The sequence below is a fragment of the Pungitius pungitius genome, chromosome 6, assembly GCF_949316345.1.
Source record: "Pungitius pungitius chromosome 6, fPunPun2.1, whole genome shotgun sequence".
Lineage (NCBI taxonomy): Eukaryota > Metazoa > Chordata > Actinopteri > Perciformes > Gasterosteidae > Pungitius > Pungitius pungitius.
The window spans coordinates 8,361,436-8,388,467 of record NC_084905.1 but is presented as its reverse complement, the minus strand read 5'-3'; the positions used below and the strand labels follow the sequence as shown (position 1 = coordinate 8,388,467).

The window sequence follows — 27,032 nt, the reverse complement described above, 5'->3', positions numbered from 1 at the left end:
CATTATACACGTGCTGAATCTGTAGAGCTGCACGAGTTAAAATGCTGCGATCATCTTTTGGATTCCATGAAGCAATCGTGCAGAAAATGGGCCGCCGTACACCAACGCCTGTATTTGACCCGGTAATGATGAATTAATGTCTATTCAAGTTGTGTTCCATCTTTCAAATACTTACTGTTTCTTCCATTTGATTTAAATTCCATTTGCCAGATTATCTCCATAACAATATTTTAAATTCAGTTGTTACATTATTATATGTATTCATTCATATGTTATCGGCATGTACTTTTGTTTTTTACTCATTCAATAATGTGACTTAGTGTATTGCTGGGCCATACACTAGGTGGCAGTAGGCACCTTTAACACTTGTTACCAATCTTCAATAACGGAACCAGAAGAAGATGATGGTTGCAGCGTAATCATGGCCACAGCTGATAGTGGGGCAAAGCCCCTTCAAAATGCTATGAAAATGGCTAAAGTCGCAATACATCTGGACGGAGAGAACAAACACAAGGTAGAGAGCTTTCTGTGCTGCTCCTCAGCTTGAGAGCATCAATAAGGGGAAGGTTGAACCGGACAGGAAGCTGGTCTGTGGTCATGTAAACAGATGAAGGGGGCGGGAACCGTTAGCTAGCGTTAGCTAACGGAGGCCAGCTGTAACGATTACGTTTTGTGTTAACCGGGCCGCCAGAGAGCCGTTCAACACTTTCACAATGTATTGTATAAAACTATTTTGTTGCTAAAATGTGTCCCCTTCTCGCTTCATTTTTCATAAGTAGCGTGACAGCAAGTAGACAGAATGAACCTGTTCATCTTAAAACAGCTGTGTGTAAATAACAGCCACTTCGAAAGCTTTCATTCCACTCTTCCATTGTCTATTTCAACTACTGATGCACAAAGATAATAATAAAACACTGCATGTGTCTTTCTGCAGGAAGCATACTGTGAATACCTCCGGACGATAAACTACATATCACATTCACTGTTGGAGGAAGCTAGTTCGCAAGGTAAGATCCGAGCATCGACATAACTGACTAGAGAATTTCTTTTTAATTGAAATAAATAAATATATTGGCATGCTTTATGATGAATATCTACCCATGTGTTTACTTTCCCTTAAATGTTCACTGGATTTTGCATACTATGCAGACGTTTTATAATGATCATTTTCTTACAAGTTGTATTTAATATTTTTTGTTTTTTAAAACATTAGCACCATCTGGCCAAAATAGTGCTTAACAGCACCTTAGCTGACACCGGTCTGCATATGTGTTTCCTCTCAGCTTCTACCTGCCCACAATCAAGTTGCCAAAATGAATAAAGACAGTTGTATTCCATTGAACTTGAAAAAACAAACATGATTTCATATTAGGAAAAATGGTTAGAGATGAACATTTGAGGTCATTTTTAAAAATTTAGACTGTAATCTGCGAACTCAAATACAGAGAGGAGCAGGGCCGGTAAAGGTTTTAGAAACAAGTAGTACAATTTTAAAATCTATTCCAAAAAGTCACAGGGAACCAGTTAAGGGTAGCACGGATCGGTGGGATGTGGTCACTCTTTGTGCATCTTTGATGCTGACACAAGAGAAAAGTGCACTGCAGTAGTCCTCCAGTCTGGAAGAGATAACAGCGTGAAGGACTGCTGGTGAAAGGATGGCCCTGATTCTGCTGAGCCAGCTCATTTCACTAAATCAATTTCCAATTGAATAAAGCTCAGGGAGAGCAGCAGATGAGGATCCCTCTATCAGGATGGACATGAGAATGAGGATGAATGTTACAAAGTAGTAAGCAGAATAATAATTGAACAATTACAACTAATAATAATAACAGCAGCAGTGGATTTTGGTGCACAACTGGACACCCGGGATCAAGGCTTTGTACGGAACGTGATTAGATGATTAGATAAGGATCCCAGACTTGAGAAAATCTGTGTGTGTGTGTGTGTTTGTGTAGTATTTACACATGGTGCATGTTCACAGATACACAAGTAGCCATAGTCATGTCAACAATTATCTTCATGTGGTTTCAATAACTCCACATAAAACTAACAGTAAAATAGAATTTGATATTAGAGTGCATTTGTAGTACAAATAATTGAAAAAAATTAAAAACCTAGGGAAAATATTGTAAACACACACAACCGTTGAAAAAATGAAAATAACATAAGTCAAGACATTCACAATATTTGAAATAATGATTTTTATTTGAAATATTAATTTTGTTCTTTAAACAGCAGCATTGCAGACCTTCTACTTTCATTCTAGCTGTTCATTTGTTGAGGTTATCTGCAAAAATGTCACCCCACGCTTCTTCATCATTTGGAGGTGTGCTTTGGGTCATTGTCCTGCTGTGTGAGGAAATTGGCTCCAGTCAAGCGCTGGTATGGCAAGGCGTTGCAAAACAGAGTGATGTCCTATTTTTTTTTCTTTTACCTTGTAAAAATGTCCCACTTTACCAGCACCAAAGAGGCCCCAGACCATCACATAGTTTTTCTTCCTCCAAAGTGGCCCCGACAGAAAACGTTTGAGAACCACTGGATTAATTTAATGTTATCTTCATTGAAAAAACAGTGCTTTTCTTTGAAGCATAAGGACATTTCTAAGTGACCCCACACCTTTAAACGGGAGTGTGTGTGTATATATATATATGTATATATACACATATTGTGTGTATACACACACGCTATCATTAAATTGTGTCTAAACCTACAAATATAACTGTTTACATACATATTTTTTGGCTTTTGTCATTTAGATTTAGATAATGAAAACACTAAAGTTAAATCCTCTTTTTATTTTGTGTGCCAAATTGGAGATGTATTGACCAAGAGGAAAGCCTGAGAGCTCTTTCATTGTGGTAAGTCAGTGAACCAGTTCAGACCGGAGGAGTAATCTTCTAAGCAGAAGTGAACTAATCATCTAGAATACAGTAGACTGTGAGATCTCAGATGCCATGTGATGACCTTTCCATACAATAGACCGGCGTAAGATCAATCATCCAGGAGTGACTCTCTCTGCCCTGTGTCCCAGACTCAGAGGATGGGGACGTGGTGGAGGTGGAGCGGATGCTGAGGCTGGCCGAGCAGTGTCTGGAGCGATCCAAGTCCTTTTTGGGGAAGAGAAGCGAGCCGCCCAACCTCCCCGCCGCCTCCGCCTCCTTTTCCCATTTACCTGGCCAATCAGAGCAGAGCCCTCTCCAACCGGCCGCCATTGCAGCAGACGCCGGTGAGTGCATCCAATCAGGAGCATATCTCGCTGTTTAATCACTGCTAACCTGGAGCCTTCCCCAGGCACATGATTTTGTGCTGTAACCAATCACTGCTCCCCCCTCCCCCCTTCTTTGTCTCTGTTCTCACCTCTTCTCTCACAGCCCCTTTATCTGATATTCCTGTCAAAGCAACCGGTCACCACAGGGTGCTGTCAGATGGTGATGGGGAGGTCTCCCCCTTCCTGCCTCCTGAGGTTTTCCAGAGACTACAAACTGTGGAATCACAGGACGCAAGCAAAAAGTAGGAAATCAAGGAGGGAAAATATTGCACCACTAGGTGACAGAAATCCTCTGAAAGTGGACAACAGCTGTGATAAGAGAAAATTCCAAGAGCACTCAGCTTTACATTCTCGCATGTTTTAAACCCTGACTACTCTTCAATGCTGTTTTCTACATTTTAAACCTGTGGTGGTTTCCACAGTTTTAAATGTGTCTCAATGTCATCTTTGCAATAAACTATTTTTGAGGACACTTTTAGTAAGTTTATACAGAAGTTACATAAAATATCACAGTTATCACACTTGAATTAGTATTACAGATAACTTAAAGAATCTTGTTGTTGCCATATATGACAGTTATTGGTTGTTAATGAACTTTATTATGAGAATGTTCTCCATGTAGATTAGTGAAAGCTGCTAAAGAATAATGACACCATCATGTTTGTCGGGGCGATAGTGGCGCATGGAGTAGTGTGATGCGCTGGGAGCTGCCAGGTTGGCAGGTTGGATGTGCCATGTCGAAGTGTCCCAGAGTAAGACACCTAACCCCTAATTGCTCCCCAGGCAAAATGTAACACGTGGGTTATAATGCAATGGAAGTTTGGATAAAAGCGTCAGCTAAATGTAATGTTTATTTGCCTGTGACACATGCTTTAAGTAACACTTTGTGTGTGTGTGTGTGTGTGTGTGCGCGCTGCAGACCGCTGACACCCATTGAAGAAGCATCACGTTTGAACCAGAAGTTGAAAGCCAATTATGAAGCTCGTCTGGCGAGGCTCACACCTGGTCAGGCCTACCAGAAGACGTCTTTGGTATGTGTGTGTGTGTGAGAAAGTAAAGGGTCGAAGAGGTTTGTACTATTTCAGAGGCTCAGTATTGTACAAACCATCAAAAAGCAGTCAGTGATCCAAAGAAATGTTCAAGAAATCCTCCTCAACCCGTGAGGACAGGAAACATGTGACTACAATCTGTTTACTAGCTGCTTGTCTTCAGAATTTCATCAGTCGAACAATTGCAACACTGCTGACGTTACAGATCAATGGATGCTATAACACTGGATTATCAATATTTGAGGTGCAACTTTTAGTTTTCTATATTGATGGATCCTAACAACAATTTGATGGATTGCCAGTATATTTTGCCATTTGTTGGATTAAACCTATTGACACTGTCACCAGACGTTCAAAGTTTGAACTCATCCAGTTATTTATCTCAACATGGACAGGAGGGATTGTTTGTTTGGGGATTGTGGTTTTGGGGACCTATTCATGGTCCCCAATAGATGTGTCCTACAAACTTTGGTGATCTCTCCAGATTTCCTAGTGTCACCATGAGGTTGAGATTTGTAACTTTGAAAGAACACAAGTTTGCAACTTTCATTTTGGTCCCTTTGATGTTCAGCAAGCAGGTGGCCACTAATCTTTCCCCTTTCTTATGTGATGGAAACTAAACTCTGAAATTGGTTTAGCATCAGTAGTGGAAACAGAGAAATCTGTTTGTGTTCAACTGTGCCTTTGTATACCAGTAAAGAGTGTGATGAATCAAATAGAATAAAAAAGCCCTGCCTTTGCATTTATGGAAGTGAACAAACCAACCTTGCAATAACTTGGACGCATTTGTCTTTCCAATAGTTGGAAGTGCATTTGGGTATTCGTTGTCGACATCGCGTGTACCTTTATTTTGGATTCGTCGGTGGTACTTCCGGTCTAGTGGCTTCGTTAACCTTCGTAGGCTCGCGCGTCGCTCTGATGGTGGGTGAATACCTGAGTGAAGGGGGAGTGTGCTGAGGGGACACTTCTGTCTGCATGAGGTCTTTTAAAGCAAGATAACGGTTTCGCTTAAAATCAGATATTTCTCCACTTCCAATGTTCATCTCTTCGGTCTAAGCTGCCTCCAGTCAGAAAAAAAGATGGTAAGCGGAAGACAGGGCTTTTAGTTTGTAACGATAGTCGCTTTGTTAGCTAACGCTAATTGCTACGGCTTAACAAGCTAGCCAATTCAAATCTCCATTCTGAGTTCTGTTGGAGGTTTTTAAAATAATGTTAACTTGTCATTCAGATACGGAACATGTTTCAGCGCCAAGTGGAGCTCCGTGCTTCCTGGAGAAAGCTGAAAACGTTTGTAAAGGTAAAGTCACACGAGTTGAGTTGTCGAGTAACGCCTCGGAACCCGTGAATTCACGTCGCGAGCTGTTATCGTTAGCCATATGGTTTTCATGAAGATTGACGCGCGTCTCTAGTGGGCTGGTTGCGCCTGCGCAGTCACCAGGGAGAAGAATCTAATTGCTGGTAATGGTTCAGTGCAACTATGAGGAAGCATTTCCATTCATTTATTTCATGGTGCTCATTTTGAGAGATATTTGTTTTAATAGCTTAAAAATCACGAGGTGCCTCCCAAAATAATACAAATCTGCTTATTGGCTGAGTTTATGCCCACATTTTGCATCTTTTTCTGATGACCTGGTGTTTCAAATCAATGACAATGGCAAAACCTTCTCAACAGCTCGACTTACCGGATTATTTTTGACATTTTTAATGACTGAACTGTCATTTTGCTCTACTAGATCAAAATGTTGTGTTGAGATGCTACCATAAGAACAGGATCTACAGTGTGAGCACACTGTAGACTTTTGACAGTATTCCTGCACCGGTTGATAGAATAAGTTTTGCTTTCAGTATTTGTTTTGTCCTTCTGGTTGCTGTCTAGGTTTTAACATGATGATGTTTCAGTTACTTTAATAACCAATAGCATTTGGGATGGGCCATGACAAATTGTGATTTATCCCCATGTAAAATGTATGGACAATATGCTTATGTCTTTCTAAACCACTCTTTTTTTAATTTCCTCTCCTCATTAAATGCAGACGCTGTCTCTCCAGCGACAGATGATGGAGAACCTCATCATAGCCAAAGCCAGACAAGATGCTGTATCCTTCTGTTTTAACTAAATCTCCTCTTCTTTTTTTTATACTAGTCTCTACATTTATCTATACGGTTTTCCCACCTCTGAAATCCTCTTTAAATCTGAGGGAATAACTTGCTGGAAGGACGGGGAAATACAGCAAACCAATCATAATCATAGTCAGAACCCTTTATTGCCAACTATGTTGCACATTAAAGGAAACGTTCTGTCATGATGGTAAAAACAATAAGCAAAAATAGACAAATGTGTAGACAAGTGCAAAAAACAAGTATAATGTTAAAAGACAGAATAAAGTATCCAGTGTATTATATATTAAATAAAGAGCAGAAAGATGTGCAAAACCTTTCTTTGGATTGCAGGTTGGCGGAGACAGTCAGTGGGAGGTCGGGCTTTATTGATGAGCGCGACTGCTGACGGGAAGCTGTTTTTGTGGCGGGAGGTCTCTGTCCTGATGGATTGCAGCCTCCTGCCAGAGGCAACATTTAACAAACGGCTTACAACAATACATTGATACGATTCTATTTGGCTGTGCAATACGGATGTATACAGAATGTAATGTTATTATGAATGTTCGGATTGTAGGGTGCGTCTTGTTCAAAACTCAAAGTAGTGATAACAATGAGCTAATCTGTGTGAGGACTACAATGCTTGGAAGTTTCCTTAATGTTTGCTGGAAATTAGCTCCAGCGGAAGATGGAGGAGAGAAGACTGAGGCTACAGGAGGAGGCCAACAGGTACGCTGCGATTCTCAGACAAATGCACTGAGCGTCTAGCTTGCGCCAGATGTTCTTCTGAAAACTCATTCCAAGTTCGTTGCTCCCAGCATGAGCTCCCTGAAGAGTCTGTGGTATTATCTGTTCCTGTACTCAATGCATTCCAGCAAAGAGTCAATTTAAATCCTTTCCTCTACCTGATTTGTAAATCAGGTAGAGGAAAGGCTGCAATACTGTTTTGCTGGTTGGCCACAAACAATACCAGACGTAAGGGCCCAGCAATAGTGGAGGTGTAGATTTCAAGGAAGTCCGAAAACCACGTGGGGCAAAATAGATTTTCTCTGAAGATGCACAAAGATTTTAAGGAATATGTATCTTCAATTATGATAGTGTATTTCTGATCATATTTTTAAAATGAGCAGGAAATAAGATTTTATTTCCATCATAATTCTCATTGTCAGTGAAAAACCTATAAATATGATTTTGACGTGAAACAACTAGAACTAGTTGAAACCTTCATTGTTTCCTGTTCATAGTGTAACGGCCATTTTAGAAGATTATGGTGTAATACTATGATCGAAAAAGGTGTCTAATAGTAAGACGCGCAGCAACTGGCAGAAATAATTGTTGAGATATAAATGTTAGGAGAGAGTTTTAAAGGCATTTGAAGCCATATTTTCTTTTTAATAGATACTAGGCATTGAACAACTCTTAATTCAGTTGGAGAAGTGGGAGATGATGGTGCTTTATTTTGCATTCAATTCGAACAAAGTTGTTTCTAGAATTTCTCTGTATTTGTGTTTTGAGTTCAGTGGTCCAGCCACAATACCTGCTGAGAACTTTCAAGAAGCAACATGATAAATTAAATGTGTCTTACTTTGTAGATTATGCAAATGTTGTCTTTTTACACAAAGAAGGCGTCACACTGTAGCCCCTCACTGACACCATAAATAATAAAACCATCAGTGACTCGTTAATTTTCATACTCATGAGGTATAAGGAAGTGCATGTAAATCTTTTCCTGTGTTTGTCGCTACAGGAGATTTGCAGCATCTGGTGGGATGACCACGGAGGAGCAGGAACAGCGTATTCTCTACGCCAACGTCCTGGAATATGAGCAAGACCACGTAAGTAAACCCTCATGCTTGGGTCAAGACTAATTTTGTAAGTAAGGTAAGGTTTTATTACAAGCTACCAGAACCCAAAGTGATACCTTTTAAGTTGCACTTAACTTGGTTTGAAGAGAGAACCTGAAGTACTCAATATGTGATGATGCGACAAGCTGAGGCGCAAACGGCTTATGTGCGTCTTATAAATCTTCTTCTTTCACAAACAAAGAAAAGTGGCCGTGATCCGTTTTAGGTTCATCAGGTAAAATAAAATGAATCAACTAATCAACATTTATGATATTATAGGTAGGGTAGTCAAGTGTTATTTATTATTTTTCAATTGTTTCTTTTTTAGGATTGGCCCAAACTGTGGAAAGCCAACATGAGGAAGAATCCTGAGGATGACGCGTTGGTCTCGGGTCTCGTCTCCTACCTGCTCAGGTAACTGAAACATGAAGATTTAGGATGTAGTAGGATTTACTTCACTAATATTGGAAAATATTCAAGTATGTACATCCAACAAGGGCTCCCAGTGTTATTAATATTGAGGGGAAAATACTTCCAGGTTTAATACATAATACTACTCATATTTTCTAATCTCTCCTCTCTTGGATTTACCCAGTTTCTGATCTCAGCCGTGTGTTGACGAGTGCATTACACCCCGCCTCCCCAGGAAATCAACCTCCTTTTTAAATTGTTTATTTTATGATTGAATGAAACAATTTTCATCCAATACTACAAGCTTCAATTTGGTTCCTTTCCTGACGGTCCTGTAGGTCCATTGGAATGTTAAAAAATCCAAACATTTGAATTTGTCAGCTGCATTGAATGTTGAATTGGCGTTTTCTGTTATTGTTTTTTTAAAGAAAACCGACTTTTCAAACCTGCGGTCGGGCTTTGGTGTTCAGAGGGTTAAAGTGCTATTGATTACAGGTAGCTTTAACAGGGTAGTGACCTCCCCTGTTTACTGAGCTTCAAGGGTCCCTGAACATCCTGGTGCATAGAAAGATAGATTGATGAAATATTTCGTGCCTGAAAACTAATCTTTAATATGACGGGCTGACACAATTGTAACTTAAGCCCTGGCTGCAGACCAGTTCACAGGCTTTAACTGGGTTTCACCACGTTACTCCCGATCTTACTATCAAGTAGTAACACGAAGCTTAGTCATTATACTTAAACACTTAAACGTTTTACCACACAATCACATCAACTGATTTGTTTCCTGCTTGGTTGTCAATACATGTTGTTATCCTTACTGTAGTCTTTGTGACGCAACATTCTTACAATGCACACTAACATCAAACAATCATATGTCGGCCATAGGAGGAAGACACTAACATTTGTCCGGGTTCCACAGCCGGTCGGACCACCCGGTGGTGAAGCTGCTGAGGAAACACCAGTACCGCGTCTACAACAGGCTCTACCCCATCGTCAGTAAAGGCCTCCCCCACAGCCCTGCCCTGCCGCTGAGGCATTCCTGCAGCACCCACAGCCTGCATCATACAGGTAAGAGCAAGATCCAGTAGGTCACATTAATCTTGTGGATTTTCTCAGTTCCTGTCTGTTTTTTGTGCAAATACCAGAGGAAACCACATATAAATAAAAAGTAGAAGATACGCAAAGAAAATGTTACATGGGCGTTCATTGTGGAATATTAAACAACGTTTATGACGGTCCATATAAACACATAAAATCAGAGCATTATATAACTAGCGATGCCCTCCAATACCTGGTTCCAAATGAGAGCCAATAAGATGGCAGTAAATAACGGATCAGTACAGTGTGCTGTAGAGTAAAACACAAAGAAACCAGGAGAGGAGTTCTCACTATCACATTTTGCAAAATTCACTGAATGAATTCAGAAGTATTTAAATAAGGACCAGTATTCCTTTTACACTGAGGCAGTTTAATATTACTTAAAATAATAATAATGTAATTAATTAAAACATAAAACCAATGCTTTTTGCCAGGGCATTAATGTTTTATCTATCTTTTATCTAGTTTGTTAGAAACATGTTGCCCTCAACAGTCAAATCATGACAAGCAAGTTAGCATAAAATATATAATAATTATAAATATATTTTCTTTCCTGAACAGGTACCAACATAAATGGGTGTCTTTTATCAGAGGGCTTTCAATCTTAATAATAATGTTCAGTAGCAGGTGTCCATGTTAGGACCCAGATGGGATTTACTGTGGATAGTCTGTAAAGTTTATGTTAGTACAAGATTTCCTTTGGAAAATCTCAGTCGAAAAGAAGTATGCTATTAATAACCTAGGTTCTATCAACTCGGCCAAGTTATTTGAAAAGAAAATAGAATTGCTACCTTTCTTCCTTTTTCTGTCCCTGTTTCTGATTTGGTTCATTTTAAGCCCGCCCACAAATGCTCTCGTTGGTTTGTGATGACGCCCCTTCCAAGCCAATAGTAAATACTGATACCGCCCTCCTTTTACCCGTGGTGTGTCTGTGCATTCAGAGCCAGTGAACAACAATTATGGACGGTGTATATTTAGATATCATGACACGAATGGTCTTTAATGGGAGATACGTCCCCTCCTCAATGCGGAAGGAGAGGAACCCGCAATGTATTATGTAATATTACAAATGTAAAACTGAGTATATTTGTTTGTGTAGCAGCTCTCTGCCGGGATTTGAGAAGCAGAATACATGTACGAGTTAAAGCACCATTTGTAAACCCACACCTCACAAGCTGATCCTTACCTCTTTCAAGACATCACAATATATATTATATATTTACACACTCCCTCACTCTCTAAAGGTTGCTATGTTAGAAACAACACATTTTCCTAATTGAAAACCTCTGACCACACAGAAACCCAGAAGAGACCGACCAGGGGCAGCAGCCTCGGCGGATACAGCTTCAGCGCGGGCTTGTCGCCCTCCCGCTCTCACCACTTGCATTCAGACTACGGCGACGAAGAAGGCGAGGAGCCTCACGAGCAGGCGAGTGTGGATCGGGAGAACTCGTTTGAGGATCTGGAGCAGTTCCTGACCCAGCTGGACTGGGCACCGCTCCATGGCAGCACGGACGACCCCGGTTCTTGTTCTGAGCTGACCTTCGACCCCTCAACGCAGCGAGAGCAGGAAGTGCTGGAGCTCGAGATGAGGGCGCTCACAGAACACCTGAAGGCTGTGGTCAAAGACATTCACATTGCAATTGGTGAGCCTGATCTTGGAGATTGGAGAAGGATGGAGATTGTGAAGATTTTTATACAGTTTATTTTTAGCCCACTCCGAGTAGGAAATGTGTCCTTACACCAAGTGGTGAGTTCAAGTACATCTGGAACTAGTTTTTCAAGTGAGGGGATGGGGGCGTTTGAGTTTGGCCGGAGAATCGGAGCAGCAAGAGCGGTATTGCACTGGCTTTACCGCACTGTTGAGGAAAGGGAAGCCTTGGGTCTTGTTGCCCCATTCTCCGACCCTGAAATGCGTCGAGATGAGAGACTGTTAATTTCGTTTTTAAAAACTATGACGAAAAATGTTTGTTAACGACCTTTTCCCCATGACTAAGACGAGACTAAAACGGATCTTAAAAAATAAAATCTATGCTAAATTATGTTGACGAGACGAAAATGTGGGTGGTGACGAAGGAAAACCCGGAGGACAAACATAGGGGAAAAAACTGGTCATGCAACCAAAAAATAAAGAGGAGGGAAAGAGAAAGAAAAGACTGTCCAGTTAAGAATGGCTGGTTTATCATCCAGTCCAAAAAATAATGTATTGCACCGATTGTAGGACATTAAGGGTCTCTTTTGTTGGGACAAGCAATTTCACAGTGGAAACAATAAAGGACCATGACGTTTCCATGTCAAAAGCATCGCGAGTAAACAGACAAAGACAACAAAGTGTTGCGTTTAGGTTCCTGGTTCTCATGAAGTCGGCGGAGCTTTACACCCTTGCAAATTTGTTAAATATCCTTACAAATAAATACCTTGCTACTTGTTAAAAGCCAAATCCTTTCATGTAATGATTTTTCACGTTTCATGTCATTCATATCAGCTCACACAAAAACTTCATCCATTTGTTCCTCGTTCAAATTTTAGAACCCTTTTGTGGCCCGCAAGTCAATTTTTTTTTTTTATAGACCGATCATAGGAGGCATATCTAATGGACAACCGAAGTACTGTAAGCTAGACTATTATGCACATGTAGACACAACACAGGGGTCCCTGGGCCTGAGAAGGGAAGAAAAGGAGTTTGGCTATTAAATGTGACTAAAACTAGACTAAAATGTAATTTTAGATTAAAATGACTAAATGTGACTAAAACTAACATACATCTAACAAAGTATCTAAAAGACTAAGACTAAATCAAAAATAGCTGCCAAAATTAACACTGACGGGAGATTATTAGCATGTATGTCCTAGTTGCTGTTGAAAACGTAAGGCTGAATTAACAATGAATCTGAAAACAGTTGGTTGATATGTTTCTCTGTGTTTCAGATCAGCTTCTGTCACTGTGTTTGCTGTCTTTTGAGTGTCTAAACACAGCCAGCTCCAAAGACCTTTGCCTCGCCATCATCGAGGAAGCCTTCTTCACGCCGTTGTGGAGCGCCCTGGTGGTTCTTTTCAGGTACTGCAGTGAACATCAACCTGAAACCTGTGTTTGTACTTTAAAGCCTAGTTTATGCTTCTGCATTTTCAGAGAGACACAGACACAGAGCCCCTTGCTGCCTTCTCACCCCTCTTGTGTGCTTGCGTGTGTCCACCCATTTTTCTAAACTAACTCACGCTGCCCGTAAGGCTGTGATTGGTCTGCTACATACATACATACATACATACATACATCTACATCCTTTCAGGAGTCTCACTGTTCCGGTTTCATAGCATAATTCGGCCATTATTAAAACGAAAAAATTTAACGAGAAAATGAATCGGTTTAAAGAGTTTTTGTCAGAAAAATCTAAATATGACCACTGATACAACCTGTCATTGGCAGACTATAAGGACGTGCGGATGGCATCCTTATAGTTGACGCAGATCCCTGCAAACGTCGCTTTGCCGGTCGAGGGATGAACAAAGTCTTGGAGGAAAATACAGAACTCATGTCGGTGAAAAAGTGCAATGAAAAACTGCAGTGGCGATGCACAGGGCAAAAAAGTCTCTGCTAAATAAACAAACAAACCAAAAACTTGCACACACAAAGACGTCACTCTCTAGGTCAGTGGTTCTCAACTTGTCTGGCTCCGGGACCCACCTTTACCCCTTAATGACAAGCCGCGACCTAATTCGATCGGTAAACGGAGGGCGGGGTGCTTCCGCGTTCGCTAGCGGTGTCGACGGGTTTTTTTTTCCCATGCAAAGGCCCGCGACCCACTACAAACGTGGGTCGCGACCCACCAGTTGAGAAACACTGCTCTAGGTCGTCTTCAACAAAACACGTTACTCCACCTAGTTTTTTATTACTAGAGTTTTATTAGACATGGAGTGCTTCTTACCGGTCAAACCCCTGTTGTGTTGAGCCCAGTTGAACCACTCAATATTACCAGGCTTGGGTTGTACAGTAAAAATATCTAGCGTCACAAAATATTTGAGTTCTTTTAAAGAAATACAAACTTTTGCCTTCTACAAACAAATGCAGACATTATACAACAAATTTTACTTAATGATATTACTAAGTAAATAGTACTTAATGGTATTACACGGCAAATAGTAGTTTTATGGTGTGGTGGTTAGCACTGTCGCCTCACAGCAACAAGGTCATGGGTTCAAATCCTCCCAGTGGCCTCTCTGCGTTGGGCCTGCATGTTCTTCCCGTTTCTCCATGGCTTCTCTCCGGCTTCCTCCCTCAGTCCAAAGACATGCATGGCCTCATTGGTATCACTAAATTGCTCTTGGGGGTGTCAATATGAATGTGAATGGTTGCATGTCTCTGTCAGTCCAATGTGTACTCAGTGTCCCCCCTGGGACCCTGTATGGCGGATAAGCGCCTTGAAGATGGATGGATAGTATACAGTAAATAGTTAGCTTGCAGAGGACATGACCGCTCATTGATCGTTGACAGTTTGACTTTTCTTATTTATGAACTGGTTGTTATATTTTATGCAGTAACATAGAATCAGGACTTGTGTTCAAATAAATTCAAATGAACAGTATTAGTTGCAGTATTAATAGGTTGATGGAGGACTTGAATAGGTCGGCAAATACGCTAAGTATTCATAGTTAAGTCAGCTTCATCTGAAGCATGCATTAAGCCTTCACATAGATCATTGCGTAGGAAGACCGTGTAGGTCATGACCAGCGTGTGGCACTGTGACTCCAGTCATGTCATCCTCTTCTCATTCTGGTGCTGGTTTGATTCTGTGGAGTAACTCCTCTGCACAGCTCTCTGCTGTATGTCGCGCCTCTGTTTTTCACTTCCAATGCAAAAAGCTCTTCATCTTCAACTACCGCCTCTCCCATCTAACTGACCGCCGCCGCGGTTTCAGGGGTCAGGGGTCACCGCACACCGGAGGTAAATAAAGTGGTTTAAAATATGTTATCACTATGATCTCAACCACAATAATCTCATAGATGAAGGCGTTAGTTGCTTTTCCTTAATGAAACTCTATGCACAAGCGGTGCCCAGCAGTGACGTTTCTGTAACAAAAAACATTTTATCCAGGGTTGACAGGTGGTAATATTTTAATTCGTAAATTTCAAAGTCACTGAAAATTAAACGAATGCATCATCACCTCTTATTTTAAATTTAAATGTTTTATAAATGTCCATTGATCATATTGCTGTTGATGATCTTGCCCAAATGCTCAAATATACAATGCTTGAAATGTGTCATGTACTGTGTAGCGAAGACTTAATCGTTACCAGCGTTCTTCTCCCAGGATGCCCGGCAGTCTTCCTCCCCGTCTGATGCCCTTGTGTCTGTGCTCCTCAGGAGGGTCCACCGGGAACGGGAGCAGGCCTTTGAAGCAAGCATGGAGCGGTACCGGGATGCCTCGCCAGCAGACGTCGGCGTCCCATTGAAACTGTTTCCCGGTGACCCTGACGCACTACAGGGATCCTACCCCTACGAGTCTGCCGTTCAGGAGCTCAAGCTTCTCATCAAAGACTGCTGTCCGCAGAGGAAATTGGAATGTATCGGTGAGTCTGATTGTGTTGCTGTTCACTTCCTTTTCTTCCTCTTAAGACCGGTGGCTGCCCTTAGAGAGCATCAATTCAGCCCAAAGGCGGCAACCCAGGACTTTATTCTCGGTGGTCATTGGGAAGGTCATTAGGCTCCTTCAAGAACAGATTACTTCTTGCACACAGTACCAGTCAAAATTTTGGACACATTTTCTCATTTCTCAAGCGTAGCTTTTTCAACGAAGCATTGCATTTATAACTTTTAAAAATGTTGAGTTTGGAAAAATCTCTTTAAATGCACCATGTGTTGACTTTATCTAGTTTGACTTTGCAATTTAAAATTTAGGCTGATTTACTTCTACATTTGGGTTTTCAATTTCATCTCCAACGATTACTGCATATTGTCTGAGGTATTTCAGCTTTCTGCTGATGTTTTGTTACAGTTCGGACATTGCGGCTGATCTGTGCCTGTGCTGAGGATTACAGGTGCCTTCACGAGGTGGACTCCCTCCAAAAAATAGCCGCCATGTGAGTAAATCACCGTTCCGGGGTTTCAGTATTTGACACTACTACAGCATCATAAAATCACTCACTGAGGAACCTTAGAAAATATGGACATTTAAAGAGACAGAATGCAACAGTTCAAGACCTTAGTACAGAACAGTGTAGGACTGTCAGGGATCGTTTTATTCTTTTGAGCTGAATTCCTCCTAGTGCACCTCATTAAACATCACAATGTGAGCCTTCACTGTTGACTCGCTGCTTATAGGGAGTTAAAGGCCGTATAGTGAAAGGACCCAAACATCACTTAAGGCCTCGTTAGCTGCCTGTCAGGTCTCATCAGTGCCGGTTGATGCCGACACAGCGGGGCTGTCCTGGGTCTATTCCTCCGGCCCCATAGAGTTTCTCTCGGGCCTAAAAGTGGGTCGTCCTGTCTGGGTTTGGAACACACCCAGGGCCCAACGAGGGGCTATGGGAAGATAAGTTAGAGTCTGAGTTGCACAAAGGCTAAGTGGGTTGCAGCACTTATTGTGGTGAACGTGCAGTGTGTTGTGTACTGTTTTTAAAAAGTTTTCCCTCTGTGTCCCTTTTAAGTGCGTTTCAATGTGTATCTTCTTGTTGTGTCTTAACATCATCCAGGGATCCACATACCAGGGGACAGTTGTACTGCCCTTACAAGTAGCCTCGTTAGTGTCAAAGTTAGTGGTAAATACTTTCACTTCAAAGTCATAAAATCAGAGACAATACAACCGGCAGACAAACAAAATGAACTTTGAAGCATTAAGAGACAACAAGGGTAGCCCGGAGATGTGCTTGTACTGTAGGTGTAACTGGCAAACAGTCATAAACCTACCTCCATTATTATCGTATCTCGAATGCATGGACTACATTATTGACCAGCTGTTCCTAAACAATCTAAACACAAACTTGACCGTAACCCGGTTTTTGTATAATCTCTATCTGTGTAAATACTAATTCCTTCCTTCACTCAATAATATTGGATTAATGACATAACGTGTCCTTGAACCCTCGTACTAGGAAATCCCGCTCACCCCAACCCCCTACCCAGAATTCTACTGCAAATCATGCACAGCACATGCAGAATATTTATATAATTGTGTGTGTGTGTGTGTGTGTGTGTGTGTGTGTGTGTGTGTGTGTGTGTGTGTGTGTGTGTGTGTGTGTGTGTGTGTGTGTGTGTGTGTGTGTGTGTGTGTGTGTGTGTGTGTGTGTGTGTGTGTGTGTGTGTGTGTGTGTGTGTGTGTGTGTGTGTGTGTGTGTGTGTGTGTGAGAGAGAGAGAAAACAACAGGCCGTGGTTTTCCATGGACACTATACAAACACCCAGTATTCTCCTCACTAGTTTTATCTGATCGCTTTCCTTTTTTTCTATACGCTCTTGTCCTCCTCCTTGTTTTTCTCTCTTGCTGAAACAACTAACACCGAGTCTTGCTCCATATCTGTCTCCTTGTGTTGGAACACGCGCGCGGTGATCGATGATCAGCAGACAACCTGACCGGGCACACTCTCCACGCATGGAGAAGCAAAGTAAAGCAAGTTGTGATGTTGAAGGATTCTTGTTTGTGCTCTGGAGATGGCGAAATATTTAAGACTTAGCCACAACACGCAGTGTCACAAAATGAGAACTGGATCGTGCTGTTTGTTTTTGTTACCTGGAGACATGAGTCAAACAGGGCCAAACCACGCAATGTTTATTTGTTCTGGTTTTCATTGTGGAATGCCGTCATGTCTGACATGTCTGCATCTGCAGTCGTCACATGGCGGCCGGAATTTTAATGTTTAATTTTAAGCCCGTTTTTTTCAATGAGAAACTTAACACTAAAAGCTAATTTCCCAAAGCCACGATGTGGCCACTGGCCACTTATGTTAGTGGGTAAATGTAGAATGTGTACTTTCCTTCCTCCTTATTGCAGCTTAGTGCTTGGTTTCTAAATACATGTTGGCTTTCTGTGTGTTTTGATGACGCATGAGTATTTTGATCCGGCCTGACTCTGATCAAATGTGCTACAGTGTTCCCGTACTGTAGATACCAGCAGGGATTATTGTGTCTTGCATTAACAATGCATATTTGGCTCCAGCCTTTTCCTGTAGTCCACATATCAAACTCGCTGCCCTCCTTTCCTTTTTATTCACCGGCGTTTCCATTTTCTTCTCCTCATTGTCTTCCACCAACTGGAGCTTGTTTGTTCTCTCCTGAGCTTTTGTCCGTGTCCTTTTCTTTTCTCTGCCATTGTGCAGCTAAACTGGTCACCACTTTCCACGGCGTATTGTTAATTAAGAATCCCTCACCCCCCCCAAGCCCTGCATTTCTGCTGTATTTGACATCCACTCAATTGGAATGCTTTGCAAACCCATAATGGAGCCCAATCTTCTCTCTGAGACCAGATCTATATGGGAGAGAGCACTTTACACTTGGAATGGGCTCACACCAGTTTTAAGTGGAAGAGGATCGACGAGCTGGGGACTCACGAGATTGTAACACAGGGTTGCAATATGTGTGTGTTTGCGGTCCAGCTCCCTGCGGTTACACAATTCTGTCCACACCTTCCAGACCTCTGCGGAAGGACAGTATCCAGTTGCACGCGGCCAGGGTCAGTAGAGGGCCAGCAAGCCTGCCTTCTCACGCAAGCGAGCAGTTAGCTGTTGCGTGTGAGTCCTGATAAACAAACGGTCACTGTCTCCAAACAGAGAGAATGCTATCAGGCTGTCATCATCTCCAAGGGAGCAATTTTTCCTCCCAACTCATCTCAGGGAGACGTTTCCATCTCCCAAACACGAACCCCATTAAGAGCTACATTTGATTTAGCTAGAATACTCTAAACTTCTTTTATTTACTTTTGTATTTCCTGTTTGACTTTCCCCTTTCTGTCCATCAGCGGGGCTGATGACCTGCTGCCCATCCTGTCCTTTGTGGCCCTGCGGTGCCAGTGTCCTCAGCTGGTGTCTGAATGCGCTGCTCTGGAGGAGTTCATTCACGAAGGGTGAGTCCTCATGATGGGAAAAACATGGTGGTGACAAGCTCCTTTTTTTTGTGCAAAAGATTGTCATAGTAGCTTTGTCCAAATGTTGAAGGAATGTCTCCCTAGAAGTTGATAAATGGCCCTGTACTGAGAGAGAAACCTGTCACCTTGAACACTTCTCATCACTGGTTGGATGCCAATATCTTGTCGTAGTGATGGAAAAGTGAGGTTATGAAGCAAAATAATCATTCCATTCTTGAATGCAAAAATTAAATTCTATACAGTCCTAGAACACCTGCATGTGCTAAATACTTCAGGTCCTTGAATGGACGCAGCATCATGCAGCCTATCTGTACTCCTTTGTGTACCTTGGACAGCACTGCACATTCGCACAACAAACAAGACAAATTGTGTGGACAAAAATATTAAACAATGACAAAAACATGGTGTTCCAAAGAGCAGGACTTGATGATTCACCTTTGTGCCCATCCAAGTGATCTTGGAGAACTAGGCCTCAGGGTACCTGTATATCAGTTTAAGCTTAAGCAACCTTTGGTTGGTCATGTGACCGTGTCAAGTAAGGGGTTGTAGTAATATACTTTTGCCACAACAATTTCATCACTTATATTTAGACAGTATTGTGTTTACAGTACTCACAATATTATTCTTTGCTGGCTGGGAAATCCTTCGATGCCCCATTTATACCACGGGAAACCCACGTAATGGTCAACAATGAAAGAAATTACAATTCCAATGGGAACAAAAATAATTAAGAATTAAAAAGGCCTTTATACCTCTCCAAGAGACCACGTTTATTATTATCATCCCTCACTGTGCTTATTTCTTAACAAGTGTATTTTTACAACGTGAAGGAAAATTTTCTCTTTACGTCTTAATGCAATGGGGGGGGACGGTTACAGGGCCGGTGGTCTTCTGTTGAGGGGCTGCTGCATGTGTTTGAGTTCAGACCGCACCCAGGCAGGTCTACTCACGGCCACAAAAACCGTACGTTGTAAAAGCCATCTGGATAGATTGGCACTGGCAAAGGAATGTCAGAGTATTTGGGATTTGGTTTTTCTTCTCTAAAAATACACATTAAGTCCCACATGGTGTTTGTGTAGTTTGAATGAAGGCTGCTGGAGGAGCCAGTTGCTGCCCTAGTGGTGGATTGTCGGGAGTCTCTGTAATGGTCAGTTGAGTGAGCTGTCAGATATTTCATCTTCTTGTACAGTAATAATAATAATAATGTCAAGACTGCCGGTTGACCAAAGTAATGAGCTTTTGAGAAGTTCATGAACAAAGAAATGGTAACTCTATTTGACATTACACTAAGGCGAAGCCTGGTGTGGTTTGATTGGGGATGCATTTCACTTTTACACAAATTAAAAGCTGTTGAAACAAAAGCTGCTTTTTCATCAGCTGTTGTTGAGCTGAGTACATCAAAGCTGTTGTCATTCTTGGGCTGAGCTATTGATCGACCTGTGCCTTCCACTGCAAAGCAGCTAGATTTACTGTGACACTGATATAACTGATCTTGGGGAGCAGGTCGTTCTCCAATGAAAGGATTGGCAGATCATGTCAATGTGTCCTTGGGCAAGACACTTAACCCCAGCATTGCTCCCGTTGCTGTGACTACAGTGTGTGAAGGTTAGTCACTGATTGGCAGGGGCCACTGTGTATGTCACCAGTGTATGAATGGGTGTTAAAGATAACATGTAGTATTAAAGTGCATTGAGTTATCGGAAGACTATAAAAGCGCCATACGAGTACAGTCCATACACTATTTATCATAAACCAATTCGGAGTTCAGAGATGACCATCCCTGGGTGTTGGTCTAAAAATACTTTACAAGAGACTAAACACATCTGCAAAGATTAAGTGGGAATATATTCTAAACTATGCTCTGAGTCACTCTAGTTTTTGAGTGTTGTGTTTTCTTTGTTGGGGGAGGAAAGGTTACCAACAAACCATTTTAGATAACTAAAATCTGATCAGGATAGCGTCAGCCATTAAGCTTGTTGGTGGCATGTTTCGCATTATTGTATCATTTTCAGAAATGGAGCGTTGGGTATTTGGGTTTCCTCCCACCACCACAGACCTCTATGGCGGGGCTGAGGGGTAAATGGACTTGTACTTGTATCGCGCTTTCCTAGTCTTCTGACCACTCAAAGAGCTTTAACACTACATGACATCATTCACCCATTCACACTGATGACAGAACCTACCATACAATGTCAGTAACTAACATTCACACATTGTAGTTGCAGCTACAGGAGCAATACTTAGGTTAAGTGTCTTGCCCAAGGACACATTGACATGCAGGTTAGCCGGTCCTGGGATTAAGCCGCCAACCCTCTGATTGGAGGACGACCTGCTCCCCACTCACCCACAGGCCACGGGTCCTTCTCTCCTTTCCTCCTTCGTTCTCTCACTGTCCTTCTCGCACCTCGGGCACTCTTGTTAGTCACAAAGAAATGTTGTTCAGACAAACAAGATGAATGCCTTTTCTGTGCTTGGATGTTTGGATTATTTGTTGTATGCATTGTTTTCTTTCAACATGAAGAAGGTTCTGTTTCACCTCTTACAGTTGCCTTTGATAACGCCAACTTCTTATCAGCTAATCTTGGCACCTATTTTTCAGCTATTTGATCGGAGAGGAAGGCTACTGTCTGACCTCCCTGCAAAGTGCTTTGGCCTACATCGAGTCGTTGCACACCGGAGGAGCTTCTCATCCTACAGACAACCCCTTCTGAAAAAGGTAGAGAGAAGTCCAGACTTGACCTCTGAGTTAAATTGTCACAAAGGTGAACACAATGCTTATTACTGCAGATGTACCGGACTTCTCATGGACAGGGTTTGTACGGTCATGGAAAACCTGGAAAAAAATAAAATCCCTAAAGTTTTGGAAAAGTCATGGAGATTTGTTATATGTTCATGTGGTTAATTTAAGATGCGTTTAAATAAAGTCATGGTTTTAAAAGAGGGACTCTTAAAATATAAGCAGGACGCTCTCATACTCGCAGCACAAATAATTCGCACTGTGGTTGTGTAAACGCACCCTAACTGAAAGATTCGGTGGCCATAAAAACAGCCGCTCAGCAATCATCTGCTGTGCCAGGGAAGCGTAGATTAGCGACGCTACTACAGGAAGCCCATCAGAGGGCGACTGCTAACGAAGCTACTACAGGAACCCCATCAGAGGGCGACTGCTAACGAAGCTACTACAGGAACCCCATCAGAGGGCGACTGCTAACGAAGCTACTACAGGAAGCCCATCAGAGGGCGACTGCTAACGAAGCTACTACAGGAACCCCATCAGAGGGCGACTGCTAACGAAGCTACTACAGGAACCCCATCAGAGGGCGACTGCTAACGACGCTACTACAGGAAGCCCATCAGAGGGCGACTGGTAACGAAGCTACTACAGGAAGCCCATCAGAGGGCGACTGCTAACGAAGCTACTACAGGAAGCCCATCAGAGGGCGACTGCTAACGACGCTACTACAGGAAGCCCATCAGAGGGCGACTGCTAGCGACGCTACTACAGGAACCCCATCAGAGGGCGACTGCTAACGACGCTACTACAGGAACCCCATCAGAGGGCGACTGGCTGCTAGCGACGCTACTACAGGAACCCCATCAGAGGGCGACTGCTAGCGACGCTACTACAGGAACCCCATCAGAGGGCGACTGGCTGCTAGCGACGCTACTACAGGAACCCCATCAGAGGGCGACTGGTAACAACGCTACTACAGGAACCCCATCAGAGGGCGACTGCTAGCGACGCTACTACAGGAACCCCATCAGAGGGCGACTGCTAGCGACGCTACTACAGGAACCCCATCAGAGGGCGACTGCTAACGACGCTACTACAGGAACCCCATCAGAGGGCGACTGCTAGCGACGCTACTACAGGAACCCCATCAGAGGGCGACTGCTAGCGACGCTACTACAGGAACCCCATCAGAGGGCGACTGCTAGCGACGCTACTACAGGAACCCCATCAGAGGGCGACTGGTAACGACGCTACTACAGGAACCCCATCAGAGGGCGACTGCTAGCGACGCTACTACAGGAACCCCATCAGAGGGCGACTGGTAACGACGCTACTACAGGAACCCCATCAGAGGGCGACTGCTAACGAAGCTACTACAGGAACCCCATCAGAGGGCGACTGCTAGCGACGCTACTACAGGAACCCCATCAGAGGGCGACTGCTAACGACGCTACTACAGGAACCCCATCAGAGGGCGACTGCTAGCGACGCTACTACAGGAAGCCCATCAGAGGGCGACTGCTAGCGACGCTACTACAGGAACCCCATCAGAGGGCGAGTGGCTGCTAGCGACGCTACTACAGGAACCCCATCAGAGGGCGACTGGTAACAACGCTACTACAGGAACCCCATCAGAGGGCGACTGCTAGCGACGCTACTACAGGAACCCCATCAGAGGGCGACTGCTAGCGACGCTACTACAGGAACCCCATCAGAGGGCGACTGCTAACGACGCTACTACAGGAAGCCCATCAGAGGGCGACTGCTAACGAAGCTACTACAGGAACCCCATCAGAGGGCGACTGCTAGCGACGCTACTACAGGAACCCCATCAGAGGGCGACTGCTAGCGACGCTACTACAGGAACCCCATCAGAGGGCGACTGGTAACGACGCTACTACAGGAACCCCATCAGAGGGCGACTGCTAACGAAGCTACTACAGGAACCCCATCAGAGGGCGACTGCTAACGACGCTACTACAGGAAGCCCATCAGAGGGCGACTGCTAACGAAGCTACTACAGGAAGCCCATCAGAGGGCGACTGCTAACGAAGCTACTACAGGAAGCCCATCAGAGGGCGACTGCTAACGACGCTACTACAGGAAGCCCATCAGAGGGCGACTGCTAGCGACGCTACTACAGGAAGCCCATCAGAGGGCGACTGCTAGCGACGCTACTACAGGAACCCCATCAGAGGGCGACTGGTAACGACGCTACTACAGGAACCCCATCAGAGGGCGACTGCTAACGACGCTACTACAGGAAGCCCATCAGAGGGCGACTGGTAACGACGCTACTACAGGAAGCCCATCAGAGGGCGACTGCTAACGACGCTACTACAGGAACCCCATCAGAGGGCGACTGCTAGCGACGCTACTACAGGAACCCCATCAGAGGGCGACTGCTAACGACGCTAATGCAGGAACCCCATCAGAGGGCGACTGCTAACGACGCTACTACAGGAACCCTATCAGAGGGCGACTGCTAACGACGCTACTACAGGAAGCCCATCAGAGGGCGACTGGTAACGAAGCTACTACAGGAACCCCATCAGAGGGCGACTGCTAACGACGCTACTACAGGAACCCCATCAGAGGGCGACTGCTAACGACGCTACTACAGGAAGCCCATCAGAGGGCGACTGCTAGCGACGCTACTACAGGAACCCCATCAGAGGGCGACTGCTAGCGACGCTACTACAGGAACCCCATCAGAGGGCGACTGGTAACGACGCTACTACAGGAACCCCATCAGAGGGCGACTGGTAACGAAGCTACTACAGGAACCCCATCAGAGGGCGACTGCTAACGACGCTACTACAGGAACCCCATCAGAGGGCGACTGCTAACGACGCTACTACAGGAAGCCCATCAGAGGGCGACTGCTAGCGACGCTACTACAGGAACCCCATCAGAGGGCGACTGCTAGCGACGCTACTACAGGAACCCCATCAGAGGGCGACTGGTAACGACGCTACTACAGGAACCCCATCAGAGGGCGACTGCTAGCGACGCTAACATTTTCGAATGCGCAATGCCTGTGTCCTGGCAGAAGTTCCAAGCTGTAAACCGAGCGTGTAGTGGCGTTCCTTCGGTGTTGTTGGTCATTGAGCGGCAGTCATGTGACTTCATTGTATGACAGGAGATCAATTGATTCTATTCGTTTTGACTTTATTTTACGCAGCAAAGCGTCATCTTAATATATAATAATACATTCTGTCGGTATGCTAGATAAGCGGTAGATTAACGATATGCTCTTGTGCCAAATGCAGCTCTTCTGTGTTGCTGCAAACATGATGTCAATACATTGAGCACAACGAGCATGAATTAAATGATGAATATTCCCAAAATCCCAATGAAGTAATACATAAAGACTCTGTACGTAAACTGTTAACAGTTCATATATTGTCCATAATTTGAGGTATAGAAAAGAAAAAATAGTATTGGTTCAGGCACCGGTATGTTTCAAAATGTATTGTTTTAGCGCTCGTATCAAAAAAAACTCAACGATACTAAACAATACTCATCCCTAATTGTAAACATTCAAAATTTAAATTAACTATGCTTTGTAATTCTCATTGTTAGTTTATTACATTTTGCCACGATTTCATGTATACACCAATATTTTTGGTCAGTCCTTCTTAAATATGAGGACAAAATCAGCTCAACCTAACCCTGATTCCAGAGTTCTTTAAAACCACTGCCAGTATAACAGAAATAATAGAATAATCTAACCCGTTTTGTGTTGTAGGCAGTCCTCCAGACGGCTTTTCCCGACTTCCCTCCCTGCAAGCTGTGCAGACGCATGTTACACACTGGGTACATTTAACAAGAGGACTTCCCGGTCCTGTGCCTGGCTTCTACACCAATCATGAACCTGGAAGGAGGTGTTTTCATACTGTAAGGCATTTGTGAACTGGGTAGCATTGGATAGTTAGAGGTTTGGGGACCACCTTGGTGTCATCTTGGGGAATCTTTGGAAGTGAAGCCATCAATGATGCAATGCAAGCAGTGCTTTTTTTTAGCACCTAAATATTCTAGTGTATCATTTTCAAATGCGGCTACATTTGTGCATGTGTGCATATGTTTTAAAGCTGGTGCCAAAATGATCCACAAAAATATCAATTTCTGCACTTTGGGTGTTGAGGCTCCATTGGAGGACGACTTTCAGTTTACACAGAGGAGCTAGTTGCAAATGGACTCTCCTCCGAGAGACTTTGAGTTCTGATACTGTCTAACAAGATGTGAGACACTAGAGGAGCACAGGGTGAAGACTTGTTAGCTTGGTACACCATGCTTGTTCACATTTATTTATGCATACGGCACTATGGTTAGCGTGTAAGATCATTTACAAGCAGGGCCACAGATATACGATCTTTTAGTGCCGGGATTCAAAATGAAAGTGTCTGCTCGTAGATGCATGTTGAGGCTCCTATAAAATGTCAGTTCTTTAGAGATATTTCACTTTTTGGAACTTCTCGTGTTTTTTTTGTTTTTTTTTAATGCTTGTGGCTGTTCACTTGAAAGAATCTGGTGTTACAATATAACATTTTTTATCCTGTTCCCTGCAGATCAAGTTTACTTACGTGATCATTAATTAATCATGGAGTCTTGAGTAAATGATGGCTAGTGATTAAATTATGCTTAAATGGATTTCTAAAATATCAAGAAAATTGTTGTTTGAAAGAAATGAAGCAGGCTTTAATTCAGTTCACTTCATTTTTATACCTTGTCATTATATACCTTTGGTTTGAATTTAATATTTTCTATTTAGCATGGATGCAAAAAATGTAAATAGATGTCCAACAACTTTTATGGGTTTACTGCCTAAACACTAAAAATCTGCTGTCTGTGTAAAAATATAATTTTTAAAAATGCTTATTTTGCAAAGTGATTAAGCGGTGCATAGGATTTATTGTACATTTTGCATTGCTTTTGAAAAGTGAATACGAATGTCATTGTTACGTTTATTAAACCATTTTACTGTGAAAGGGTGGGAATGTAAGAATGAGAACAATGAATGTGTTTTGAGAAATAAATAAATAAAGAGATAATATTTAAGTAAGTAAATATGGGTCTTGTTTTCAGACTCAACACCTGACTTTAGATTTGACCCCATTTTTAATCCATATTGTATCTGTGTATTATCACCTTGTATCTGAAAGACTAAGGTGGTTAATTCCTAAAGGACATCTGAAGCTCTGTGAAGATGTGTTCCATTTATTTCCAATGTCTGAGAGAAGATGCAGGAGGCTGCGATGGACACATGGCAGAGAAGCAACCGCCTCTGCGTGGATGTTCTTTTTGTGTCTCGCTGACTGTTCCTCTTTGTCTCTTTCCACTCCACCTCCCTTGTCGCAGCCCATACAAACTGAGTAGCGGCTTCGGAGTTCCTTGGGCCCGTTTCTAGGTCGCAGAGGTCACAGCCGCCGCTTAAAGGGACAGTTCAACCCCAAGTC

At 43.1% G+C, this 27,032-nt stretch overlaps 1 protein-coding gene across 3 annotated transcripts; it reads left to right on the top strand.

Moving 5' to 3' along the window:
* Nucleotides 1–392: 392 nt before the first annotated feature.
* Nucleotides 393–26,634, top strand: vps9d1 (VPS9 domain containing 1). 3 transcript variants are annotated; one of them, XM_062562953.1, is made up of 17 exons: nt 393–514; nt 935–1,007; nt 3,038–3,226; nt 3,372–3,510; nt 4,188–4,299; nt 6,351–6,413; nt 7,091–7,143; nt 8,162–8,249; nt 8,587–8,672; nt 9,592–9,740; nt 11,069–11,416; nt 12,699–12,828; nt 15,130–15,335; nt 15,761–15,845; nt 18,714–18,818; nt 21,439–21,555; nt 25,325–26,634. In XM_062562953.1, exons 1-16 carry the CDS (start codon nt 422–424, stop codon nt 21,548–21,550), a joined length of 2,031 nt encoding a protein of 676 aa, XP_062418937.1. In that variant the 5' UTR covers nt 393–421; the 3' UTR covers nt 21,551–21,555; nt 25,325–26,634. The 3 variants fall into 3 exon arrangements, with proteins under 3 accessions (XP_062418937.1, XP_037307797.2, XP_037307798.2); XM_037451900.2 differs by having other exon boundaries at nt 3,032–3,226; XM_037451901.2 differs by lacking the exons at nt 393–514; nt 935–1,007 and adding an exon at nt 2,781–2,858 and having other exon boundaries at nt 3,032–3,226.
* Nucleotides 26,635–27,032: the final 398 nt, after the last annotated feature.